Genomic DNA, 27,088 nt, shown 5'->3' on the forward strand with positions numbered 1-27,088 from the left:
ATTTCATTAGAAAAAAACCCCATCAGTGAACAAATGAATAAATAAATAAAAAATGCAAAGTAGATTAAATTTAATTGCACATTTAATTGCCCTATGCGCTTCGTTTGTTTTTCCAATTACAATCTATGTGCTTTTATTTTGAAGCCCCACTCCCCTGTGTACCGGCATTATTGTGTCTATCTGTGGTAACATGACGCAGCTCCTCACTCAGTCTGTAGGCGGTTCTGTGGAAATACAACTTCACTCGTACTCCCAGACAAGACCCGCCCTGGGAACTCGGTGTATAGATGTGTAATTGTATCAACAGATTGACCATGAATATGTTGCTAAACTGATGCAGGCTACTGCAGCTGCATCCACCATAACTTCTATTATTTAGATATGGAGCATCAGTTCAGCTTTAATGGGATGTCTGGGGACTTTTCCTTCTCTGGCTGCTGGAAACTGAACAGGGAGAGCTCAACATGGCGGGTGGGTGCCGTGAAGAAACCCATCCCACACCAGTGAAGAGCGTCCACGGTGGGATTTTCCTATGTACCAGACACTACCCACTTAAAAGATAATAATGACAAATTTGGGGGAAAAAAGATTAGCCTATACTACTACTGCTACTAAAAGGCTACAGTTTTTTTGTATAGCACTTTGTAAAAGCAAAGTCTACAAAGTTCTGTAATAAATAAAAGCAAACAAAAAACTCATAAAAAATATTTCAACAAGTAAAAACCTGAAGGCACCATAAGATAAGAGGATAATGAATAGTAGAAAATAAGAATACAAAAGCCATCATATAAAAGCAAGTCTATAAAACTAAGAAGTGATTTTAAAATGAGTGATTCTGCTGCTCCTCAGGCAGGTAAAAGCTGAATTATAGTCTATTCCCAGTTTTCCCTCTAGTGGCAGATCCATCCTTAAATATCTATTCCTTCCCCTGACTGAGTCATATTACTAGAAACCACATAGATTTCCTTAAAAGGAAGTTTCCCCCCCAAGCAGAGGGATGAGGAGGACTTTGAAAAACTGAGAAAGGTCCTCATACAAAATGCATGGCATGAAAGACAGGAATGTCTCTGTTCAGACTGTAGACAAAATGAAACTTAAGATAAGATCCTAAATATCTATATCAGATACTGTGACAGAATCAAGGGTTTACACGCCCTAAGAGGGAAACATTATATGATGAATTTGTATTTGGCAATTGATATCTTCCTGTAACCCCTGATTGTATGCATGTATAAACTTGCTTTTTTGTGTAAATGTTCTAGCAATTCTTCTTAATATCCATGAGTGCTTTGGTTGTTGTCATGCCGATAAAAACATTATGATTCTGGGAAACATCTTGCTGATGCTGCTGCTTATGAACTGTGGATGTGGGACAAAGTTTAACATCAAAATCGCATTATAATGATCATACAAGTAAGGCTCAGTACAAAGAATGGTGTCATCCACGTTTATTTTATTAGCTGTCTTTGTTCACAGTTGAAACAAAAATCCCAAGATGTCTGCGCCTCAAACCAAGAAATGTCTCTAAAACAAGATGCTGTCAGTTCTCCTCAAGTTGAGTGCCGCTATACAGCAGCCTCAGTGAACACAAATCCCCAGTAATTCTTTTATAGTTAATAGATAATCTCTCTTTTTTTTTTTTTAGCTTCCTCTGATTTTACTTACCAAACCACCATAAATATAAAAGCCTGGAATAAAAATACATTCAGTTATTATGAAGGCATCACAAAAAGCTGCCGTTTGGAATGAGAAAAATGAACGGGCCGATTATTTCCATCCTCGGTAGGACTCGAGCATAAATAAAAGATCTTTCTCTGAGGGGAAACTTTCTTTTCTCTTGCCCCCCCCCTCCACAGAGAGGTCAGAGGTCAGAGGTCAGCTACAGAGCAGCACCTCTAGGGATTCGGTGTGTCGCTCCGGGACACTTCAGCAGGGCGGATGTGCTCGCTGTCACGGGGGACCGTCCTTCAGCGGACAGCTGGACACTTTCAAATCTCTTCCTTGTTAAGCAACACATAGCGATTAAAACAACAGCACAACCACTGACAAAATCAAAAAGTGTTCCCATTCCCCAAAAAGTAGCTTTATATACCTCTGCAATAACAATATTTTGGTATTAAACGTTAATAAATCAAATCATACCGACGACAGCAACCGAAAGTAACAGAACAAATGACATAAAAAACAAAATCACAAGCAAACCACTCATCACTATAGGGTTAACAGTGAGAGATTGTTATAAAATAAAGTACTGCTTTGGAGTCAGTAAAGTGATCCAGTACATGATCAGACACAACACAACCGTTAGTTATGAAAAGATTTAACTGCTCCCCATTTCAGAACATTGAACAACTGCAAAATCAGTCAGTAACCAAACTGTTAAAGCATCAATCATAGAAAAAATAAAACAACAGCTGCTGGCCGGCTTGTGAGTAGCTACTGCTTTTGCCTTCAAGTAAATGTGCAAAAGGTGATATGATAACTCCTGAAAATGTTAGATATGCACCCATAATCATATCTAGAGCCTGGTTATGACAGAAATGCTGGTAACACTTCACTTGAAGTTCAAGCAGATTAGAAGCCCATTAGAAAGCATAGATAAGCTTTTCTTACAGTATAATCATACGGAAATTACATTTGAGTTAATATCCTGGGATTAACTATACAGTTGCCTCATTAAGTATTCAACCCCCTACATATTTTGCACATTGTGTGTATTATATCATGCTGTGATTATAATAACTATCATGCACTCACAATGTGCTTCTGATTAGAATTCCTTATGAGCGCCACTTCAAGTAAAGTGTTACCGAAATGCCTTTAAACACATGCGTCACCAGTTAAGACTAAAGAAGACGGAGATGCATCACAATTCACATTCATTGGTGAGATACTGCTGTACCTATTGCACTGGGAGTCAAATCAATAGAAATGTCAAACGGTTTTGGTTTCCACTATCTCCACCACACATTCCTTCATGATAGATTCCTTGGTCCTTAGTCTGGTCTCTCCGACACAAATGCCCCAGTATAACGTCCCAGTTCTGCGCCCCCCTTTACCAATATAAAGTCTGATTGTTCGGTCTAGGTTCCCGTTGTGAATGCCCAGTAAGCTCTTAGCGCGGTGTTTCCCAGGGTGTCGGTGTTCTGGTCTATCTGATCCCAGACCAGCTGTGGAGGTAGGAGGTCCAGCCTGAGCCCCGGGACCCCGGCACCTCCTCCTCACCTGCAACAAGCACAAACAACACATGTCAGGTATTGTGGAGTAAATGTTTCTATTTGTAATGATAAATATCCTGTAGCAGTAAGATAAACTGGGGACATAAATGAAACTCAAAGGCACTTGTGTGTATGAATGGGTAAAAAGGTGTGTGTGTGTGTGTGTGTGTGTGTGTCATGAGACGGTTTAGGGATCATTCCGTGGGTATATTTTATATTAAATATGTGATATGGTCCAGTAAATATCCATCATATCAGATTATGATGGATACGATGCAATCTGTTTGATTACATATTTATTGTAGAATTGATCAATGCTACACTGGTTGTCTATGAGAACATTAACCTGAATTGATTCTAATGAGACATTTTGTTTGACTATGAATATGTTCTTTCATATAATTATCATTATTGTGGTTCCCATGGAGAATTTTAGTGTCCCATGATGGTCTAAATGCCGTTTCAGAGGTTTTCCTACCCTAAAAAGACTAGAAAATCTGGGGCAAACACTGAATACTTGGAATTTTTTGGCATGAAACTGGTCAAATTTATAGATATTGAATACGTGGCACCAAATATGCTGCTCTCTGCACGTACCCTGTGCAATGGCGGCCAGCTTGCTTTTCTCCTCGGGGCTGAGCTGCAGCATGGTGTGGATGACGGGCAGCAGCGCCTGCCTCTCGCTGCCCGAGTGCAGGAAGATGAACTGCAGCAGGACGTTCTTCAGGTACTCCAGGTTGGCCACGCTCTTCTCCCTCTCCTGGTTCCGCTCCAGACGACGCACTTCGCTCTTCAACAGCTGGGGGGGGGGGGGTGAGAGATACATGCAGGTCAACGAATTACTTCATGTGCCAGGCCTTAGAGGGAACACCGGTCCTGAATGCTCCCCTGAAACCAGCCCCATCATCCCCAAGCATGTTTTACCCAAAGATAGTTCTGACAACTATTAGACTTTCGGATGAAATGCAAACTGCTGCCGGGCAATACTGTGAACATTTTCAGCCATAATGCAGCAATCCTTAGCCAAAGCAGAAAATACTGAACATGACTTTTTTTCTTCTTTTGGCAATTTTTAGGCATAGAACAGTGAGATTGAAGAGATTGAAGCTTTCAACAAAATACATTGATTCCAACACAATATATATATTTTGTGTTGTTTTTTATATGCCTTTATATGTGTGTATATATATATAGACACAGTATATATATATATACACACACACACACATAAAAAGGCATGTAAAAAACATCAGGAAATTATATTGAATTTTATATATAATATTATTATTATAATATGAATGCATTGTGTTTTAGGGCTGAACTTACATTCATTCATTTCAGGGCTTTCCCAAATAAACATCATGTTTAAAACTTGTCAACAGGGGAGGATTTTAAACAAATGTACATTTGTGGATATAGTTGTTTCCAAAAGAAAAAAACAAGACTAAGTAATTCTATTTATTTATTTTTACTCTCCATTAATATCCCTGATTAGAAATTGTTTGGTAAAAAAAAAAGATGGCAGTATAATCCCTCTGGAAATAATCCTTTGTTTTGACCATTAAGATCCAGAAAACATGTGCAACCTCACAATTAATGATTGTGGTCTCTGTACCTTAATGACACTTGTTGCATTTCTAGTTAAACTGTTTTAGTCTAGGGCATTTTTTTTATTAGGATATATATAATGTCTTTGCTTTTGGGCGATTGAAAAAGAAAGACATTCTGTTATAAGTCTGTATACAGCAAGTGTATTGGTGCTTTCCTACGGTCACACGTCAGAGTGGTTATTTCATTTTGGTCCACTGCGCTTCCCGTAACCGAACTGCGCGAGTGACACATAACCAGTATGGCGGCGCCCTCTGCTCGTGTTGTCTAGTGTTTTGGGAGAGAAGCAACGTTAAGAAGCGCGTTATGGTACCGTTCTCTAACAGCAGGCAACTGCAGTTCTCCGTCCAGTAAATTTAGACAGATATAAGACATTTGCCAACGTGAAACATGGGATTTCAGCGTTTGCTGTGCGCGACATTGGACTGTTACTCCAGACACGTACGGCTTCGACTGCTCAGTATTCCGCAAGCTAATGTGCGGAGAGGAATCCGGCAAAATGCGTCGTTGTCGACACGTAGTTCACCGTGCTGTGGCGTGCATAATGTGTCCAACCGGATTACAGTTCCTACTGGTCTTGGCAGCAGGAAACTCCTCCATACGGGACTGTTCAACCCCGCACAGAGAGAGCTGCTTCCCCGCCGCAGCTTCTGCTCCTCCACCCAGCCCGTAAAAGACGTGACTCTGTTCCGGCACGACAGGACCAGGTTCTTCCAACTCCTGGCGGTTTTCTGCGGCGGGCAGTTTCTCTTCTGGACATACCTGGCTCATTTCGCCTACACTGGCCTCCGAGACACGGGCGGCGCTACGGAGCAAGGGAAAGGCGGCGTGTCCACTACCGGGCTGGCCGGGGCGTGGAGCTTCGAGATGAACCTGGGCTCTAACGCCTGGAGGTACGGCTTCACGCTGGGGTGCCTGGCGGTGGGAGGGGGGATAGTCGGGCTCGGGCTTCTGTTCTGTCGTCGCTCCGTCAGCCAGGTGATTTTACATAAAGGCGGGAGGATGGTGACGGTTTCTACCCAGTCGCCCTTGGGACCGGACAGAGGCCGGAGAATAACCGTCCCGCTGTCCCAGGTTGCCTGCCACGCCCACAGGCAGGAGTCCCCCTCATTCATCCCCCTCCGCCTCAAAGGACACAAGTTCTACTTTCTCTTGGACAAAGAGGGGACACTGAACAATGCTAAGCTGTTTGATATCACTGTTGGAGCATATCGGCCGGTTTAAGTTGCAATTATTACAATGCTGGGAAGAATTGTTGCCAAAACTTTCAGGGAGCTTCACTTCAATAAACTCTATTATGGCAAAGTCCTTGCATCTAATGTCATTTACTACCAAAACTACCAAATCTGCTGATATAAATGGACACAATTTCTGCAGCAGTCACAGATGACCAGATATTATTTTGTCAATATGATAAATTATGATGCAGGTCACCAAACTATCAGCTTAGAGGGGGACATTGGTCCTGAATGCCTCCCTGTTTTAAGATTTGGCTTCCAAATTAATTTCTGTTTATTTTTTTGCTTGGTCTTTTTTCTGCATTATGATAATAAAAATTACAAGATCAAATTTGGATTCATAGACTGATCGATGGAGAGTGCCACACCCATGTACCCATGTAACACCCATGCTATTAATGTAAAAAAAAAAATCAATTCAGAAAGGGGATTTGCATAAATCCATATTGAAGTAATTATGAATGAATGCTGTGTGTAATTTGTAGATGATTTGTTAATGACTGTTTTAGTTTACATTTTGAATTATTGAAAGTAAACTGATCAAAGTCTTGGTCTTGTGTGTGTGTGTGTGTGTATACATGGGCATAGATGTACATACAGTGATCTGCTCCATGAGAACAGCGTTGGTGGCCTCTGTTTCATGCAGCAGGCTGTTCATGTGCTCCATACTGCGTGTGGCTGTGCTCAGCTTCTGGCTCAGCTCTTCTTTGGTCGGCTCCACCGTCCACACAAACGGCTCTGGGGACAAAAGCAAACACACTCAAAGTTAAAAGTCGCAGTAGCATGACTAAGATGGCCGTAACGTAATCTTACCTCTTTAGTTTGTGAGGTGTTTCTGAAAAGCATCTTAGATAACGACTCCCTCTGACCAGTCCCCATCATGTCACAGGCAGGATTCACTGCTCAAGGTTTAACTTGATTTTAAGGCTTATTAGGCTGTGTTTTTATATTATAAATATATTTTATATTTGCCCATAAAAATGGATGTGTGTAGTGAAAAGGAGTGGTGTGCCCCGGGAGAGGGGAAAGCTGAAATATAAAATGATATATAGGAATGTTAATTTGATGACAGACTCATAACACCTGATAACACAATAAATTGACAGCTCTCTTGTTCATAGACCATATGAACAAGACTCTAAATCTGAGGCTAGTTATTCATTTTTGCTTAAGGGCTTATTTAAAGGCTTATTTTGAGAATTAGAAAAAATGAAAAAAAATGTAAGTACAGTGGGTGCATTTCCACTCCACAATATAAAATTTTTCTGACAGGTGAATATGCTGAAATGCTGCTATTTGTTAAGTTCATTACCTTGGCTACAAATTGTTATGGGTGCACCTCTACATTCAAACACATGCGACCGCTGCAACCTGCACCTTGTTTGGGGTCCGGGGAGATGAGCAGCTGCTCCAGAGAGGGAAGGGTGGTGTTTGTCGGGGAGGGGCTCTCGGTCTCGGTGGTCTCCATGCCCTCGCCCTCCTCCCTGGCCATGGACTGCAGGTCGCTGAGGGCCACAAAGCCCAGCCCCCCCTGGCCATGGTCTGGGTTTCTGCGCTGGGAATCTGACACCAGGGACTTCCGGCTGGACTGGACTGGCACTGGACCTGCATGGAAAAAAAGGGCAGAGAAAGAGCAAATTCTGTCATTTATGAGGAGATGAATACATGCAGGTAAAAAATAAAAACATTAAAAAAGTGGATAACACGTCACTTGAAGTGAATTTTGATGTGCTAGAGTAGATAATAGGCCTTTTAGAAGTATAAACTTCTCTTACAATATAATCATAAGACGAGACACAAATTACATTCAATTTGATATGTCATTAACTAAACAGTTTCCCAATAAAGTATTCAACCCCCTGAATTTTTTAGACTGTTCATTATATCAGGGTTTGATATATAATAATTATAATATTACCATGCACACGAATGTGCTTCAGATGTGCTTTTATGATGCCTTATATCATCTTATGAGCACCACTTCAAGTAAAGTGTTACCAAAAATGAATAAAGAATCCAAAAGATATCAAGGTGACTCTCATGAAAATATTAAAAAACATTTATTTATTTGGCTATTTCATGTTGCAAAGTTAAAAACACACCAATGCTTTGTGATATGGCTGCCTTCATCAGGGTGCACAATGATTTTAACACTGCAAGTTGCAACAGTTAAATCAATAAAGGCTTTTTTAATATTTTCAGAAGAGAGAGTTGAATTGAAATTTTTTGATTCTTGTCTTGCCAAAGAGTTCTTGTGGTTTCCACATTCTCTAAGCCAAAGCAGCATTCCTTTTCCTTTACCGTATTAAAAAAAGTGAATTTCCATTTCATTTAAAAAATAGGTAGTGAGTCAGTGTCCTACTTCACCAAGACATGAGAGGGCACCAGACACTCTCTGGTTGTAACCTGCTCAGCTGGGATGGACGATGACAACAAGTGTGAATAGGAGGAGAAAAAGGGAGGGATGAGGTGTGTGAGAGAGTGGGTGGACAAAAGCGAAAGATAGTGATTGATGAACCTGAAAACAAGAGCCGAGACACCAAACTGCTCTCCACACCTTCCCACCTCCAGTCAGGCACTCCTCCCCCTCCCAGCATGCAGTTGGATGAGACGAGCAAGTAGATGAAGTCCTGCTACATGCATCTGTTTATCTGTCTGTTGTCTCTGTGCATTAGGGTTCGACCAATATGGGTTTTTGAAAGCCGATCCCATCATATCCATCATAGCCGATATCCGATTTTCAATAAAGGCCAATATCGTCCGCATATCAGTCTAACCCTGGTGTGCATGTGTTAGCTGCTAATGATGAGGCTCTCCAGATGCCGCAGTGAGCTGTTTGCCATACAGAGAGGCGGGAATAAAGCGGAAGACTCTCACAGACACCTGGCCATGCCGAAATGAGAGGAAAACACACACACACACACACACTCACACATATACACACATTCTTGCCTTTTCTAGTCATTACTGCGTGTGTGTGTTTGCCGTGTGGCTCCAGAGGGCAGCTGTGTGGGAGGTGATGAATGAGCTTCCAGTGCTGCTCTCCTGATAAACACACCAACACCCCCGACCCCCCCCCCCCCCCCCACACACACACACACACACACACACACACACACACACACTCCTGTGTTCTCTCTCCATCTCCCATCATTCCTTCATTCCTCTCATGTAAGACAAGAGTAAACTAGAAAACTTTCACTTCACTTTCAACACTTGATGTATTGCCGCGTGTCTTCGCTGAGCAGCAGCTACTTTTTTGGATCGTTCTGCAGTTTAGTAATAAGCCACCCTCTTCTCAGTGACGGCCCGGGCAACCGCCAATGAAAATCAACAAGTTAATTAAACCCGTCATATTCAACAGCCACGCTGATTATCCGGCTTGTGTACAAGTTCACTGGAGCGCATACTAGATTTGTCAGAACAGCAGAGAAAGACACGTAAGGCAAAATTGTTTGGGCAATTGGCATGAGAGGTTATTCATAAAACTCACCGGCAGGGTAGGCCTGATGGGCCGAGACAATCACAGTAGTGTTTTGTTATTCATAAACATGAATTATCGCATCAGACTAAATATACTGGCTGACAAAAGAAGGTGATATTTTGTGCTTTTATGAATTGCTTATGGACAGTATTCCAAATTTACCTTTTGGCTCACCTGCCAAGGGCTGGCAAACTACAAACTAAACTAGCCAAGAGTAATTTTTACCAGCCAAACTAATTCTTTCATAGAATTATGTCGCCCTACCCGTTTCCAATGCTATTTTGTGTACAGAATCAGGTACTGCGTGTTCATTTATTGTAAACCAATGCTTACTGCTCTGGCTCTGCAGGGTGAAGAGCTGCTCCTCCAGGCGGGCCAGCTGGCCCTGCAGGGTCTCCACGGTGACCCGGTGCTCGTCCTGCAGCCTCCTCACCTGCTCCCTGAAGCTCTGGCGCTGGGCCTCGGCCTGGGAGCGCAGGTCAGCCTGGGCCTGGGCCTGCTCCGACCGCAGAGCCACGTTCTCCGACTGCACTGACAGCAGCCTGCGGGTGGAGAGGGACTGAGATTAAATGTATGGCAAGCACAGAAGGGACAGCGGTTTAGAGGGAACACAGTTAAGACATTGGTAAACTCCACATAGGAAAGGATGCATAAACATCCATAAAAACGCCTCAGCCAAGCCGGCTCACCTCTCTCGGAGCTCGGCCTCCTTGCTGATGGTTTCCTGGAGGATTTTGTTGTGTCGCTCCAGCAGGGTGTCGTGTTCAGTCTGCAGCTGCTGCAGTTCTGCTGAGCTGCTCTGGAGGTTCTGCTGGCTTTCCACCAGCCTGGACCTCAGCTGATCTACCTGAGAGGACAGCTGCTCCCTGCCAGACACACAACACACCGGTTACATTCATGTCACACATACATACATACAGTTTTTGTTCAGACTGTCACAGACATGTTCTGTTGTTATTTTTAAGGCTGTAGTTTTGTGGTGTTTAGCAGCTATCCTGTTAAGTTTCCATCTATCCCTATTGGTCAGCGTCAACTTGTGACCACTGTACGTCTTTGCTGATACAGTTTGTCCATGTTTGGCATATGTTGTTATGATTTTCCACTGTTACTGTTGTCACATTAAATAAATTTGCAGTTTTTGAGACCAATGCTCCTGAATTTTGGGCACCTACTACTCTTTGGACCTTTTGTAATTGCATTGTTGTTTTAAAAACTCAATATAAAAGTGGTGATTGTCAGATATATTGCTAATTGGTATTCAACTTAATATGACCTTGCCTGTGTAACTGCCTTTGTAAATGTGATTAAGGTACTTCAAAGTTTAAGTCCTTTTTCATGTGGTGTTTCTATCATTTTGCCCTCTGTATATAACTCAGTCAAGGGTGAGGGTTAACTATTATTGTCAGACCTATTCCCAGCATTAATATCAGTAGCTGATGTGGTGGTTATATCACAATATATTAAATAATTGTACTGTAATTGTTATGTGTTTGTTTGGGGTGAAAAATACGCAGAGATGCTGAATTTGTATTCTCTTTGGCTAGAGATGACAATCATCGCACACAGACAGGATGCAATTCTGCAATTCACACTCAAGTATGCTTTCGGATTCTCTCCATGTCTCCCTTTGTCACACACACTAAGTGTTGTCCTTACCTCTCTAGTTTGCTGGGGTCTCCTTCACTCTGAGCGGTGCTTTTGTTCTTCTGCTGTTTGAGCACATTGTGGACTCGTACCTTGTAACTATCAAACTCCCCTGCTGTCGCCACAAGCTCGGCCTGGAAAACAGCAGACGCACTTAGCATAACTGTGACACAGCACACATTGGAATTCTCTAAAGCAGTGATTCTCAACCTTTTTCATATCACAGACCCTTAATTTAGTCCACATTAGGGCCATGGACCCCCATTTGATGAGATTTTGTCTCTCAGACCCAAATCTTAAAATATTTTTTTGTAAGATAATGATTTTGTCGAGAATTCTACTGACTATCTGTAGATAACAGTGAAACTATGATCAAAACAGTCATCATTCTACATGATCTCATTGTGTTAACTTCTTGTAAATTAAATAATGGTGAAGTTTATCAATTCATCAATTTGCTGGGGACCCCCTGGAACCCCCTCAAGGACCCCTGGTGGTCCCCGGACCCCACGTTGAGAACCACTACTCTAAAGCTTTCTGCCCTCTCACAATGAGGAACTAGGAAACTAGGAACTAGGAAAACATGGGATATATGGGAAAACACCACCCAGTCAGTCTGGACAAACAACTGTCATGGAGGCCCACATTTCAGCCACAACCCAATCCTGCAGGTTTGGACTCTACAACATCTGTCCCTTCCTCACCAGTCATCTCCAGTCTGGACAACTGTAACTCCCTCCTAGCCAACCTCCCAGAAGACTCCCTCCACCCCCCTAACTCCAGACCATGGTCCAGCATGGTCTCCCCTATTCTCCCTCCTGGCTCCCCAAAAATGGAACGACCTTTGACCCTCCCACTCCAGTCAGAAGAACAGAGCGACTCCTCATCTTCTGCCGTAGACTGAAAACTCTTGTTTCAAAAAGCACACATCATGTAACCCTCTCCCCACTGAATTCTATCCTCTCTCCTCTATTTTCTCTAATTGCTCTCTCTTAGTCTACTGTTGCACTCGTTGAACGTCACTCTGGATAAGACCATCAGGTAAATACCTCAGGGGAATAAAAATGTAATGTAAATTTTAACTGGAAAACACAATCTGCCTTGCTAATGTGTTTCTGCATGTGTGCTGCATTATTAAAAGTGCCTGTTAGCTCTCTAATAAGGTGGAAGACCCAGCAGCGCTTCCTTTACTGTGGTACCGGCTTGTACCATCTTATCCAACATCTTCCTGAGGGGGTGAGAGTCTTCACATGCCTTCACTTCCCCCTTGCTGGTGAAGTTTGGTTTGAGCCATTTAGGAGAGCTGCACTCTCACATTCGTGTGCTGATGGAAAATCTATAGTAATATCTCTAACTGTAATGTTGTGCCACAGACACAGAGGACAGAGAGGAGAGAAAGAGGAGGAAAAATAGAAGTAATGAGAAAGGGGAGGTAATTATGAGTGGTGATGGAGGAATCGAGAGAATGAAGGAAAGAGAAGAGGGTGAGGGAGGAATAGAACAGCAACGGATAGGAAAGTGCAGTGTGTGTGTGTGTGTGTGTGTGTGTGTGTGTGTGTACCTTGGCAGTATCACACTCCTGCTGCAGGCTGCTGATGCGTTGCTGCAGGGAGCTGCTGGTTCTCTGCTGCTGCTCCAACACACACCTCAGCTGCTCCTGCAGACGGTGGCGCTCGGCCGTCAGCTCACACACCTCGATCTGAACACACACACACACACACAAAGTTTAAGATATGACTTCTATAGGAGCAATTACTTAATGAAATGCTGAAATGGGAGTAGGCTGGTAAGGCTGGTGAAGTGTTTTCCCTAGATTTTCTTGTGCTACAGAATTAGTTCACTGCACATTTACTTTGTATTTTTGGTCTAAAATCTATGAAACACTCTTTTCTATCAAAGTGGAGTGGAAATTCAAGAAATGTATGTAAAAGTGAAAAATTCAATAAATGAAAATATCTAGTTTGTACAAGTATGCATCCCCTTTACTAGGGTTATAAAACTTTACCTTTCCTGCTAGGAAATCTTTTTACCACATCCCATTAATACATTATAATGGGATGGTTGCAGGGTGTTTTTGCTTCAGAATGCTGGAGTTTACTTGTCATTTATGAATGATAATCCTAACTCTAACCTGACTGGACAATATCCCATTTTTAATAAAAGGACTATCGATACATATATCGGTCTAAAACGAGTGGTGATGGTTGGGTAGGGTAATGAAGTGCTGGGTGTTACCTTTGAGCTTTCTAGCTGCTGCTGGTTAGCCTCCAGCTCTCCTTTCAGAGAGGCCTGCAGCATCATGTGGGAGGCCTCCTGCACACACACACACACACACACAGAAAATGTAGATGCACACGCCAACATACACAAACATGCTCACGCACACACAAATGATAAACTATTCCCAACATCATCAAGGCCTCTGGCGCTATCATGCCCACACATGGTTGCATAACACGATTTACATTCATTAGGCTGTGATGTTACACACAGTAATAGGAAATCCTGTGGGACACACACACACACACACGCATGCACGCACGCACGCATGCACGCATGCACGCGCACACACACACACACACACACACACACACACACACACACACAGACCTGTTTCTTGGCGTCGGCCAAGTCCTTCTTGGTCTTCACCAGCAGCTGTTTCATCTTGGAGGTCTTCTCCTCCCCCTGGCCCAGCTGGGACTTCAGAGCCTCTGGAGACACACACACACACACACACAAAAACTGTTTACAGAAATGCATACTGTAGGCTTTTGATCTAGACTAACCAGGTTCAACAGTAACATAATAGCTTTTAATAAAAAGTATACTACTTTATTAGGTGAGTAATAACTCTGATGGAGGGGTTGCTAGTGGAAGATAACCGATTTACTGTACCGATTTCCTGGCTGAGTGTGTCCTCCCTCTGGGTGTGTGTGTGTATCTGGGCCTTCAGCTCTTCAACACACACTTCTCTCTCGGAGAGTTTAGCGTTGAGCTCTTTCACCAGCCGTTCGTAGTCGGCCATCTCCATGTCCAGCAGGGAGCTCTGCTGCGCCTCCTACAGGCAGAGCCAACATACGACATCATGGCAGGAAACAGCCTTGTCTCATCCAGTAACACTAACCAAGCAAGTTATTTAAAAATGACAAAATAAAGGTTAAAAATGGAAATGTAAACTAGACATGGACAGTAGTAAATGGGCTGTAACTTTATTTTTGTCTTAACCTGCCAGGTCTGGTTAGTTTGTTCATTATCTTGCCCTAACAGAATATAATATAGCATGACAAGCTGCAAAGTTATACATGTCCAGTTTTGTAATAGTTTTCACCTCTGCTAACACTTTTCATCACCCTTGCAGTAGGACACTGGGAGCACAGATCTCTTCTGATGGTGTGATTGGTCAGGAACTTGCAAAGCTTAAAGGTATTGTAGTAGTTGTCATGGAAGCTTGGCAGTGACTTTCTCAATATGGAGGTTGAAAGATTCATAATTAATAACAATTAGTGACACAATGACATCTTTTCCTACCCGCTACATGGCACTTGTTAATTACCTTTACTGGCAATTATCACCTGCAGAATTAGGTTTGCTGGTTGGCTGACATGGAAGAAAGCAGCAGGAAGTCTGTCTAACAATGTGGACACATGCCAGACCCCCTGGCTGCCTCCACGCTCGTCTCTGTGTTATCTGGGTCTCTGCTAATGGAAAAGCAGCAGCGGCTCCAGTGCTGTGGGCTAGAATGGCTCTCTTCCTCTCTGAGTGTTGCTGTTGTAGCTGTAGGCCAGCCATCACCCGTCCAATTGCTTGACTGGACAGGCCCTTAGAGACTCGTGCGTCTGAGTGGCCGGTGTGCGTGCGTGTGTGTGTGTGTGTGTGTGTATACCTTGCGTAGCTGCTCCAGCTCCTGAGCGGTCTGCTGAGACTGCTGCTGCTGCTTGCGGAGCTGGGCTGTCAGCTCCTCTACCTCCTTCATGGCAGATGACAACTCCTGGAGAAACATACACACACACACACACACATCAAGGGTGATAAGATTGCAGATATACAGTATGTGGCCAATATTGGCCTTTTATTAAAAATCAGATACGGGTCAGTCAGTGCCATCCACCTCTGATATGATGCAGTTTGTTTGACTACATATTTATTGTAGAAGTGATCAATACTACACTGGTTGTCTATGGGAAGACCTTAACCTGAACTGATTCTAATGAGACATTTTGATCAGACTCCTCACAAGTGGAGAATTCTGGGTAAAACACTGACTACAACTGTTGGAAATTTTGTGGCATGAAGATATTGAATATCAGCACAATTTATTGACTATTGGCAGCTTCAATCAAAAAAAAATACCAGTATACATCTGATAAACTGAACAAATATCAGCCTGCAAAAACTCACAGTGGGCTGGGTCTAAAAGGTGACATACTCCTACATACAGTACATAGTACAACTAGAGAATGGAGAGGTTGGGGCAACAGTGAGCATGCCAAGTATTTGTGAAAAGACTTAGGGAGGGGAGGCTGGCCTGACCTCAGATCAGTGCACACGGCCTTCGCTCTCTACCTTGATCTTCTGTTCCTTCAGCGCTCTCTCGGCCAGCAGGTCTCTGTCCAGGCCGGCGGAGTGTCTGTGGAGCTCCTGGCTCTGCACCTCCAGCTGCCTCACCGTGCTCCTCAGGGTCTCCATGCCGGCCAGCAGGTCCTCCTTCTCACTGCTCAGCGTCTCCTTCTACAAGAGGCAGGGACACACCAGGATACTGTCGCTGTCGGGCCAAAACCTTGCATCTCCAAAATGTTAACGTGATGTAATGGTAGCTTGTGGTATAAACCAGGGTGAGTATCCATAGAGAAGCTGAATTTTGAGTTTGATACTTTATTAATAATCCAAGTGGAAAGTTGTCTTTCCTCCCTCTGGCTGGGGTTCAGGGTCCCTGCAGCAGGTAGGGGTTATGTATCATGGTGGTTAATGATGGACTTAATGCTGTATGTTGAGGAGGAAGCCTATTTGCAATTAGCTGTATATTAGATTTACTCCACTAAACTAATGAGATGGGAGTGTAATGTTGCAGTGGCAAGATAATGCTTGCCTCATTATCTTATAGTAGTGAGAGACTTTAGAGAAATAGAGACACTGGGCTTACTAAATAAAATATCAACAACAATCCAGCTACAGTCCCTTACACTACCCTGTACCTCCATTTAGGCTTATACCTAGTTCACAACATTACCCAATAATTTCTTAACTCGCCATTGCTATCAACAACAGCAAGAAGACAAGAAACAAGAAAAACAGCCTTGTTTGAAGCTTGACCGTTGTGCATGTTTGAGTTTTTCTGAGGGGTTTTGAAAGGTTTTATAAGCTTCAAAGGTCACAGAATTATCTCAACCCTTCAGTTAAAACATGAAAACCCCAGAATTTGAATTTTTCAGATGACAGCAGCAATATGTATGTGAATATTTGCACACATTATGGCCTAACACTCAAACACTCACACACACACACACACACACACACCAATGGACACATATGACCGTTGTCACATGAAAACCTTGCAACTCCAATTTTGGTTGAGAATATTCTATGCCCCATAGTGCTTATGAAACCTTTCAAAACCCCATGGAACAAAATCAAAAATGCATGCACTTCAAATGAAAAACAAGGATAAAAACATCCTTGTTTTTCATTTTAAGTGCATGCATTTTTTTATTCCTGAAACGCTGACATTTCCGAGATATGCGGTTTCCACCCGACAGCATCAATATGCTTGCAAACGCACCCAGACCCGTGTGAACGTGACGCACTCGAAACTCGCTCATGCAAATCTGACAACAGCGGGCTCTGAGGGCTTTCTCTGGCACAGCGAGGAACAGCGAGCCGACAACAACGGCAGCGGCTACCTCCCGTCATCTGTCAGCACAAACATTTACACTATGATCGGTAAACGGGGACGTCCGGGCGTCCGCCGAGATCCGTGACTAGCTTCCTGTCTGCCCGCTCCCCCGAGGCCCATGAACGCGCACAAGAATAAACCTCTGTCTCGGAAAAACGGCGTCGCACCAGCAATGCGGCAGATGGAAGCTATACTCCGCTTCATTTACCCGCCTGTTGTTCTCTCACTGGGAAAGAGACAGTTAAGAGGAAGGGGAGAGGAGTATATATAAACAGTATTTCTCCCAAGTTCACCCAGTCACATCTGATGGGCTATTTGTGGGTGCTGGGCTGTCAGGTGGAGCTGTGCAGAGTGTCGGGGGCTAAATGACTAACTCTAAATCAGCTGGAAACTGAGTTATGTGAAAAGTATTAGGAAGATGTACTGCTGGAGAAAGTGGCACTGCTTAGATTTACTGTAGGGAGGAAAGTGTTTGTTAGTGGTGTGTGCGTGTGTGTGTGTGTGCGTGTGCGTGTGCGTGTGCGTGTGTGTGTGTGTGTGTGTGTGTGTGTGTGTGTGCGTGTGTGTGTTACCTGTGTGACGGCAGTGCTGAGTCGTTTGGTCAGCTCAGCAATCTGTCTCTCTGCCACCTCCACCTTCTCGCTCTCCTTATCCAGTTGCTCTGTCTGCCTGTCGTAATCTATCTGCAGGTTCTACACACACACACACACACACACACACACACACACACACAAATTCATTATTTAAAGCCGGTCGAACAACTCAATGCAGGGAAACACTATGTATCACAAAGATTTTGTTTGCATTTTCATTTTTGGTTTGGAACAAAACTCTCACTAGACACACTGGAGTGATTTCTTCCCTAATGGAGACACAGTCATAAAGCACAGTGTGGCCAGGGAGCTGTTCATGGAGACCGCTGGGCGAAGCATCAGCAACACAGTGTCTTCCAAACTGAGCTCAGCTGACACTTGGCCACATATTACATTAAATTACAAGGCTTTCAATTCCATTTTTGCCTATCTAAAATGGTTGATATGGAGCCTGGGTTGTGCTGTCCCAGTAATTACAGACTGGTCCAGTAATTCATTATTATTAATTTATTTATGAAGTGATTCAATTAATAATCCTATCAGTGAATAATATAACAGTAGTGAAAGTCTCCAAGGGTGGAAGTAATACAGTACATTTTTTGTGCACTTGTTCTTTTTTGATTTTTCTTTTTTTTTGTAATTAGTCATTTTACCTTTACTTCAATATGTTGTTTTGACTGAAGTATTCTACTTCTTTGCTATTGCTACAGTGGAGAAAATGTTATGTTATGTTAAATGTTATGTAACACTTTTAATTTTTACTGTTGAGTCTTATGAAGCCATATAGTTCATATTGTGTGGAAAAAGGTATGGATGTTTAACTTAAAAAAAAAAGTGACATCAAGCTCCCAATGTCTGAATATATTTACAAAAAGTGATTTGAAGCAGCTCTTCCAGTTGGTACTGCTCATCTGTTACTCATTAAGGACAGATTAGGAATAAACATTTCCCACTGTAAAAAACAAGCAAACATCTTTTGACACAAATGTTAATCAATTACACATATTCACAGAGCTAATGGAGACAGAGATGACACTTCTCAATGAGCAAGCTAGCGAAGAAAGCTAATACTGCTAATTAGCTCAATTGCTCATGTTATTCCCCAAGCCGGCTGCATTGATTCTACTCATTTCCAGTGGTGTATGCAAGTATAATCAACTGGGTGAAAGCTTAATTTACACCCAAGATGATATGAAAATGAGAGCACACAGCCGACAAATGTTTTAGTCATAAGGCTGGAGTGCTTCAAATGATTAGCCATAATTAACCAGAATTTAGGTGGCGGACCAATCAGGTTGGATTTTCTGACAAACACCGGTCTATCACTAACAGATAAACGGATAAGTTAGAAGTGTAGAAGAGAGAGAGCATGAATCAGAGAGAGATGAAGTGGAAATGGAAAAGAACCTGATATTAAGACAAGAAATAAGTCTATACTCTGCAATATGTTGTATTGGTGTGGAACAATGTTTGAGGTCTGACTCTAGTCCTAAAGGGTCAGAGGTCAGAGGTGACAGACAAATTACAATTACTTTCATTACTGTAACTGAGTAACCTAGCTTTTTGTATACTTGTACAGTAGTTTTTTGACTGAAGTATAGTACTTCACTACATTTTATTGGCTGCATCTGTTATAGCTAGTTGGATAGCTAATAGAAAAAGAAGCAACAATTACTGAATAATTCGGACAGGCATTTTCAGTGTTTTTTTTTTAATAGATCAATATGTTACTATGATCCTATTACACAATAAACTATTGTAATTATTCATGCTTTACTTTGTTTATGCACTTTATTTATTTATTTTTCAATTAAAAGAGCTTTTGAACTCCCTGTCCTATTTGTCCTAAGATCATATGTAACAATGTCTTGTTTTTTAAGTACTTCAGCTACTTTAGTAATATTTCAGTCTCCTACCTTGTAGCCCTCAGCACCATGGATGATATCCTTCATGGAGCTGCTTACTCTCTCCCTCTCCACCTTCAGTGACTCCACCTCCTCCTTCAGGGCCGCAACCTGCAACAAATTACAATAAATTATGGATTCATCAACATCCGATCACTAATGAGAGACCTGAGGAGAAAAGATAACTATGAGCCACGGGATTGAGTCACTTTCAGAGTCTCTTTTATCATGACCACACAGACAAAACTGATTCTAAATTCAAACCCTATGTGGAATGGTTTACTCAAAAACTGAGGTTAAAATATGTTTTTTGTATAGAAGGAAAGCCTCTTTTCTAAAAATAGAAAACCATTGCACAATCAACAGTCATTCTCTTCACTGTATTTGAGACATTGTGGATTCACATGCTGCCACTTGTACTTTTAAGCCACTGGATGCAGTTTACCACAGTGCCTTGAGTTTTATTACAGGAGATGAATTTCAGACTCACCATTGTGATTTATAACAAAAAGTTGGCTGGTATTATGACAAAGCCATGGGAAATGCATTACATCATATTAATCTACAAGGCTCTGCTTCTGAAGCTATCTGTACGTCACATCTCCACTGTCTGTTAAATGAGACTATTTGATTATAGATTAGAGATGTCCCTGTGCTCCACTGTACCTCTTTCTTACTGCCGTCCAGCTCCTTCTTCGCTTTGACAGCAACTGCCTTGATCTTGTTCATCCTCTCATCCTTCTCTCTGCTTTCTTTCTGCAGGAGGGCTGGGGGGAGCAGAAGTTACAGAGGTCTAAAGTAACATCATGAAATTATAATCCATAATTTATAATCTAGTCTAAATAACAGGCTAACTAAATTGGTCTAATTGGAAAGATTTAGCTTCAGTCTGTGTTACTTATCATGAGAAACATTAAGGTTTGATATAAGATTAATAGCAACAATATGCTCTAAATCTAAATATGGCTAAATGCTCATGTTTCAATTAGGTCTATACATTTAGTAAAACAACTTGCTGTTCAACATATTAGTTTCTCCCACTGGGATTCCTCATTAAAAGAGACAAGTGATTAGGCTAAGTCCATACCGATTTTCTCTGTGAACTGACTGGCTACATTTTCCTCAGAGGGAGCAGACTGGGCAGCAGATTCCTAGGAGAGGAAGACAGAAGAAAACAGAGAAAGAGCAGAAAATGAGAAGGAGAACTAATTGGGGACACTCTAAATTACAGGTCAACTGATGCAGGTTTTTGAAGGCAAACAACAATATTGTTTAGTTTGAAGCTGCCAACAGCCAGTATTTTATGCCTATAATCATTATCTATGAATTTAGTCATTTTCATGTCAAAGAATTCCTCCCCAAAAACTATAAGCATTCAGTGTTTCCCTAAAAATGTTATTCTTGGCAGGGTGGAAAAGCCTAACCCTGCTCCAAATGACAGAACACATAAATAGGCATTTCAAGACTTGCTGTCAATATGGATGTACCCATCAGGTTTTCTGGGGCCGATTTTAAGTGCTTATTTTTTAATAGTGTGTTCAACTGATCACCTATCTGATCGCCGATTAAAATTATGCATTTTACCCAGACTTTCTACTAACAACAGCACATCATATAAAAGTGCACAGCGAGCATGAATGGTAAAATTCCAATCTAGCATTGTGTTTAATAGATTGTTCTTATGGCTGCATGATATAGCTAGCCTATCCATGTGTAAATAAATCCTAGGTTTTATCAGTCATTACATATTAGTGTGTGCTTTCATGACTGAGGTGCTTCTTCACATATTGCCGCTGGTAGCGCATGAAAGGTTTTTCACTGCGGCAGCATAGGCTCTGCCTTCTGTCCAACATACTAAAGTGGTTCTAATCTATGATCACAGGCTGTGAAATTCAAAAAACACAGCATCTGAAATGAACTGTCACTGCCAGATGGACGACATAGTAACGTTCTGCTGAATGCCCCAAATTGCCTCATACTTTTTATGGAATACATCGACCGCTTTCCTTTTCCCAATCCAGCAACTGAAACAGTGATTGGCCGATCACTGATGACCCATTTAGAATGTTTATTGGCCAGTTATGACCGGTCCACCCCTAACTGTTAATCCACTTTTCTTGTGGATTAACATTTTTCTCATGAAATCCTAAAACATCACATCACATGAGCTCCACTCACCTGGAGGGCAGCCATCTCGCTCCTCAACTGAGCTATGAGTGAGTCCTTCTCTGTCAGCTGTTCTCCAAGCTCTCTTCTCTCCATTTCCATATTCTCCTTCTCTTTCTCCATCTCCCCTTTCTCCTTCTCTTCCTTCTCAAGAGCCGCCACAGAAATCTGGGCCTGTAATTTCTGGTTCTCACCGCTAATCTTTTCATTGACTGACTTCATATCCTCCAGATCTTTCTGCAGCCCTTCAGTATCCCTCACCACCTCCTCCAGGTTGTTCCTCAACATGTTCCTCTCCTTCTCCAGATCCTCAATACGAGCCTGGAGCTCCTCTCGCACCTCCTCCAATTTTCTCTCCCCCTGAGCCTCTTCAAGACTACTCCTCAATAGGCTCCTCTCCTTTTCCAGCTCCCCTACACGCACTTGGAGCTCCTGCGTGTCTTCAGTGGAGCTCCTAAGGGCCTCAGATTGGTTTTGCTCCAGAACTCTGATGGTGGCTTGGGCCTGCTCTGCCTCCTCTGTCAGTGAATTCAATCTGGCTTCTAGATTATGCTTTTCAGAAGTCTCCTGCTCCAGCTGAACCCCAAGAGCTGCCAGCTTGGATTCCAAAAGGTCCCTCTCTTCCTGGGCTCGGGAAAGCGCAGAGGATGCCTCCTCCAGTTTGTGCTGGAGGTGAGCCTTGTCCATGGAGAGGTCTTTGATAGTCTGCTCTAAAGAGGAAACTCTGTCCTGCCTTCCCCCCACCTCCTCTTTCAGGCTATTCTCCATCTTTTCCCTCTCCTCTTTCAGATGTTCTACATTGGCCTCCTTCTCTTTTCTCAAGCTCTCCAACTCCCTCTCTTTCTCCTCTCTCAGCCTCTCTACCTCTTTCTCTTTCTCCTCCTGCAGCCTCTGGATTTCTTTGACTCTCTCATTGTTCAGCCTTTCCACTTCCTCTTCTTGGAGATGCAGCAGAGATTGTGTTTGGTCTCGATCTGTGGTCAGGGTGTCGACTATCTCCTTCAGCTCTTGAGCCATGTTTTCCTTCATTTGGAGCTGGGAAAGGATCTCCTCGTTCTGCCTGGTTAGCTCCTCCACGGACTCCTTTAGCTCACAAGCTAAAGTTGTTTGTTCCTCTACAGAGGCTTGGAGTTTCACTTTCAGATCCTCCGTGGCCTGGGTCTCACCCAGGGAGCCTTCAAGATTCAGCTTCAAGTCTTGTACTTTCTCCATCAGGCCGTTTTTCTCCTCTGTAGCCTCCCTGACCCTCTCCACTAATCCATCCCTCTCTTGGCCGAGTTCTTGGATCTTGTCTTGGAGGTCCTGTAGAGCGTTGGCTCCCTGCTCCTTCATAGTCTGGTACTGAAGGACAAAGTCCTTGGTCTTCTGGCCCAGCTCTGTCTCCAGACCTTGCAGTATGTCCCTTGTGTGGTGGTACTCAGCCAGGGCCGAGTCTCTCTCCCTGGTCAGGGCCTCACACTGGGCCCTCAGCTCCTGGAGCTCCTGGGAGTCCTGATTTATCTTCTGCTGCTCCTCTGGATTCAAGAGCTGATGGTCTTGGACAGGACTGGCTCCTAACTGCACCTCTTTGGATCTAGATGGGAGAGCATCCTCTCCATCTTTGTGTGCTTCTCTTTGTTGGTGGAGCTCTCTTAGAACTTCTTGTCTGTCAGGGTCAAGGGTTATCACAGGGTCAGAGTTCACGTGGCTCGGGGTCGTGGTGGACTCAGTGGTGGTGCTTTCCCGGTTCATCTGCAGCTCATCGATTTTGAACTCCAGCTCCTCCCTCTCCATCTGGAACTCCTCCCTGGCCCTCTCCAGCTCTGCCTCAAACTCACCCTTCACATTTCTTAGTAGGGTGAGCTCATCCTGTAACATGGTGTTCTGGGCCTGGAGATCGTCCAGGGCACCTCTCAGTTTGCTGGTCTCGGTCTCTTCTCCGTCACCAAGGCTGGAGTTGCCCTGGCTGCAGTTGGACAGCTCCAGCATCCTGGCAATCCCTGAACCTCGGACAGGCTCCTCATCCTCCTCTTGCACATCCTGCAGGTAGCTCTCTGGAAAAATAAAAACAAAGAATAAGTAAAAAATAATGACAGAAATCAAAATAACTAGGGTTTTCGCTGTCAAATGCAGCACACCAGCATGGTGGGGCCCCCCAACCCAGACCCCAACCATCAAGCACATAGACAAAGACTTTCTCACGGTCAACTTTGTGTTAATAAATGACACACATTTAGAATATGAGGATGATTTTACCATAGGCATTTTAATCAAATATGTAAGACTAAATCATGTGTTATGATCAAGATATAGTTTCTTCTGCACCATAGCGCCATCAGCGTGATCACTTTTAACGTCACATGTTGTTCAGTGTATTTTGTCTATTTCTACTTGTATATTTGTATTTTGTCACTTGTAATGTTACTGTTTTTGCTACCTGCCTAGGGACTACGGATGTAAATTAGCATTTTTGCTAACTCCGGCATTTTTATGCTGATGTTCATTAACGTGCTCTGTCCCTATCAAATAAACAAATAAATAAATAAATAAATAAATCTGGTGGGGACATGCCCAACCGGCCCTGATGTTGAAGACGCCACTAACGATTGTAACAGTTAAATCCTCACTAAAAGCTTCTGCCTCTAAACTTTGTTCAACTGATCTGGAAAAGAAATATTGGACGTCACATTAGGTTTCTCCAAATATTGTATTTGCTCTGTTTTTGGCAAGCTCATTAAGTGCTGGCTAGACATTTGGCTTGCTATGCTAGTTGATGTTTGCCTGATGTTTACAAGGACCAGAAAAGCTTGTGCACACACCATGTTATTGTTTTGACAGTTTAAACCCCTATAGGACACAGTAACTGGCTTTCACTGTAACAGATATGGCTCATGTTCTGAATCCTTGTCCTAAAGTGGAGTCCTATTGTACCTTTGAGAGCCAGCTGCTCAGTCAGCTCCTCGTGGAGCAGAAGGAGACGCTCCCTCTCCATCTCGCAGTCCTCCTCCAGAGCCCTCATCTCCTCCTCATGTTGCAGGTTCCTTTGAGCCAGCTCCTCCCTCAGGTTCTCTACCTCCTGCTGGGCCTTTGTCAGCTCCCTCTGGTGGCTCTCCTGCAGCTCAGCCACCTCCTGGGATTTTCGCTCCTGGATCCCTTCCAGTTCAGCTCGAAGGCTCTCCAGCTGAGCTTCCAAGCAATGTCGCACTTCCTCCAAGCTGTCTTTTGCGCTGATATGTTCAGCTTGGCGCTCTCTCTCTCTTTCACTCTCTCTCTCCCTGTCACTCTGTTCTCGGTCTTTCAGTAGTTTCTGGAAGTGAGCCATTTCCTCTTGGTGTTTGCTGTTGGATTCCTCAACGCTGCTCTCTAGGTTCTTGATCTTCCTTTGGTGGTCGTCTATCACACGGTCAAGCTCTCCTTGCAGCGTGGCCAGATCATCCTGCTCATAATAACAGTTAAATAGATGTTGTGAGAATTTTGTGTATTTTAAAGAATTTGTATTATACTGAAATTAAGCTTAATCTTGTATAATAATATTATATGTTCTGAGATGTCCTGTAGAAGTCTGTAAAGCTGGCACTTTAAGCAGTGTTACACAAATAAATACAATCCATCGTATTTGCATTTCATCTCACCTTGGCCTGCTGCTTTGTCCTCGCCAGATCTTTACGAGACAAAACCAGGCTCTGCTGAGTCTCTGCCTTCTCCAGTAGCAAAGCATCCATCCTCTCAGTCAGCTCCTGTTACACACACACACACACACTTTGTTCACTATCCATATGACAAGGATGTTGACTGAGGAATATAGTACATTACACATAAGAAACATAGAGGCGTTACCCTAGAGCATACAGACCTGAATCAGTACAGAGTCATCTGAATTGCTGTTACTGTTTTTTGATTGCTGTTTGAAGGATTCAACTTCCTTCTCCAGATCTAACAAAAAAGAGAATAATGTCATATATACACACAGTCACACAATCACACAGGCCCACACACACACACACAAACACAGGGATAGTTTCTAGCTACCTGTACATTTGCCTTTCATTTTCTGCATGGCAGCTATCTGTTTCTTGGCAAACTTGATGAGGTCCTCTTTGGACAGTGTGTCCAGCTGAGAGTTTCATGTAGGAGAAATAGGAAAACGTTAATACCAATATACATCTATCCATTTGATCATCTCTAAAGAAAATTAGACACACAGAATAGATAGCGATCGCCTTTTCGAGCCGTTAGGTACTTGTGCTTGTTGATGTGCAGTACCTTTGACTTTGGTGCACTTGCTGAGGGTGAAGCCACAGACTCTGCCCCACTGCCACCAGGGTCCTGTTGCAGGAAAAGGAAAGATATGAAACGATATGGCTATCATTAGGCGACATGTTGTAAACAAATAACACACAAAGTGGCTTCGATCATGATGTTGACAACAAGGCAGAATGCATAACTTTTTAGCTACATGCACGATATGTGCTGTTGACTGTTGAATGGAGACAACTGCTATGCTAACCTATTAAAAAAAAAATCTTGAGTTTAACGTTGCCTTGCTTGTCGGCAAAAGCACCTTCCTAGTAGAACATGACTTCGGACCTTTTAAGAATCTTTAGGAAGCACTCTTCAATTCGGCATACATCTTATAGACCAAACAGAACCTATTTCAATGCAATTTCGACTATACATATAGGTTCGCCTGTTAATCTCATGATCCTCTTTCACCAAAAAAACACCGAGGATGGCGGTAGCGAACAGCGTGAACCAATTATAAAAGGTGAGATCTTATTGAAATACCGTGCTGTTTCGGGGATTATCTGTATGCCGAATTTACTAGAAGACCCTAGTCATTCAGAAAAAGTCTTAAGTCATGTTCTACAAGGTATGTGCCGCTGTCGATAACCAGGGCAACATTAAACTACCATGTTTTTTAATGACGTTTGGCCTGACGTTCTCTCCCCATACAAAAGTGAACAGCACATATGGGGGCTAACCGATACCAGCACTGTTTCAACGTCCCATCAAAATTAAATGTGAGTACAACTAGGTGAGCAGTTCAAGCCTAGGAGCACCGATACACTTAGCTAGGTAACAGAACATTTAAGCACTAATAGCTAACGTTAGCTAAACTGATGCTACACACTCATTACCAAGTTCTGGCAGCTTGGCTAAAGCTAATTCCTCGACGTTGACATTTACCTCCATTATGGTCGATCAACGATTTACTTCCCAGTCGTCCGACAAGCCCAGAGGGATAGCAGGTAAGTGGACCAGCTCGAATCAATGCGATATCTTAGCAAATTTGTAGCTCGTTAGGCATTTAAAACTAAAACATTTCCACTGTTTTGGTTTTGAGCCAACAAGCTAAAGCATCGA

The 27,088-nt window shown here is 43.0% G+C and overlaps 2 protein-coding genes across 4 annotated transcripts; one reads left to right on the plus strand and one right to left on the minus strand.

Moving 5' to 3' along the window:
* Positions 1–1,437: 1,437 nt before the first annotated feature.
* Positions 1,438–27,088, minus strand: LOC139653526 (GRIP and coiled-coil domain-containing protein 2). Of its 3 annotated transcripts, none has more exons than XM_071530380.1 (24): positions 26,912–27,088; positions 25,988–26,050; positions 25,754–25,838; positions 25,578–25,657; positions 25,357–25,461; positions 24,656–25,160; positions 21,758–23,778; positions 20,667–20,730; positions 20,246–20,346; positions 19,592–19,690; positions 17,655–17,774; positions 15,756–15,920; positions 15,076–15,180; positions 14,088–14,250; positions 13,803–13,903; positions 13,428–13,481; positions 12,754–12,891; positions 11,205–11,326; positions 10,238–10,414; positions 9,882–10,090; positions 7,442–7,669; positions 6,663–6,802; positions 3,816–4,017; positions 1,438–3,225 (listed from the first exon to the last, which is right to left on the minus strand). In XM_071530380.1, the coding sequence occupies exons 1-24, from the start codon at positions 26,915–26,917 to the stop codon at positions 3,152–3,154; spliced, it is 5,127 nt and encodes a 1,708-aa protein (XP_071386481.1). In that variant the 5' UTR covers positions 26,918–27,088; the 3' UTR covers positions 1,438–3,151. The 3 variants fall into 3 exon arrangements, with proteins under 3 accessions (XP_071386481.1, XP_071386480.1, XP_071386482.1); XM_071530379.1 differs by having other exon boundaries at positions 13,428–13,505; XM_071530381.1 differs by lacking the exons at positions 25,357–25,461; positions 25,578–25,657; positions 25,754–25,838; positions 25,988–26,050; positions 26,912–27,088 and having other exon boundaries at positions 13,428–13,505; positions 21,758–23,774; positions 24,656–24,711.
* tmem223 (transmembrane protein 223) lies at positions 5,039–6,533 on the plus strand. The gene has a single exon (XM_071530404.1). The coding sequence runs from the start codon at positions 5,217–5,219 to the stop codon at positions 6,048–6,050; it is 834 nt and encodes a 277-aa protein (XP_071386505.1). The 5' UTR covers positions 5,039–5,216; the 3' UTR covers positions 6,051–6,533.

The sequence above is a fragment of the Centroberyx affinis genome, unplaced genomic scaffold, assembly GCF_046629955.1.
Source record: "Centroberyx affinis isolate AG114_WGS23_722 - 3 ecotype Tasmania unplaced genomic scaffold, CSIRO-AGI_Caff_v1 ptg001925l_1, whole genome shotgun sequence".
Taxonomy (NCBI): Eukaryota; Metazoa; Chordata; class Actinopteri; order Beryciformes; family Berycidae; genus Centroberyx; species Centroberyx affinis.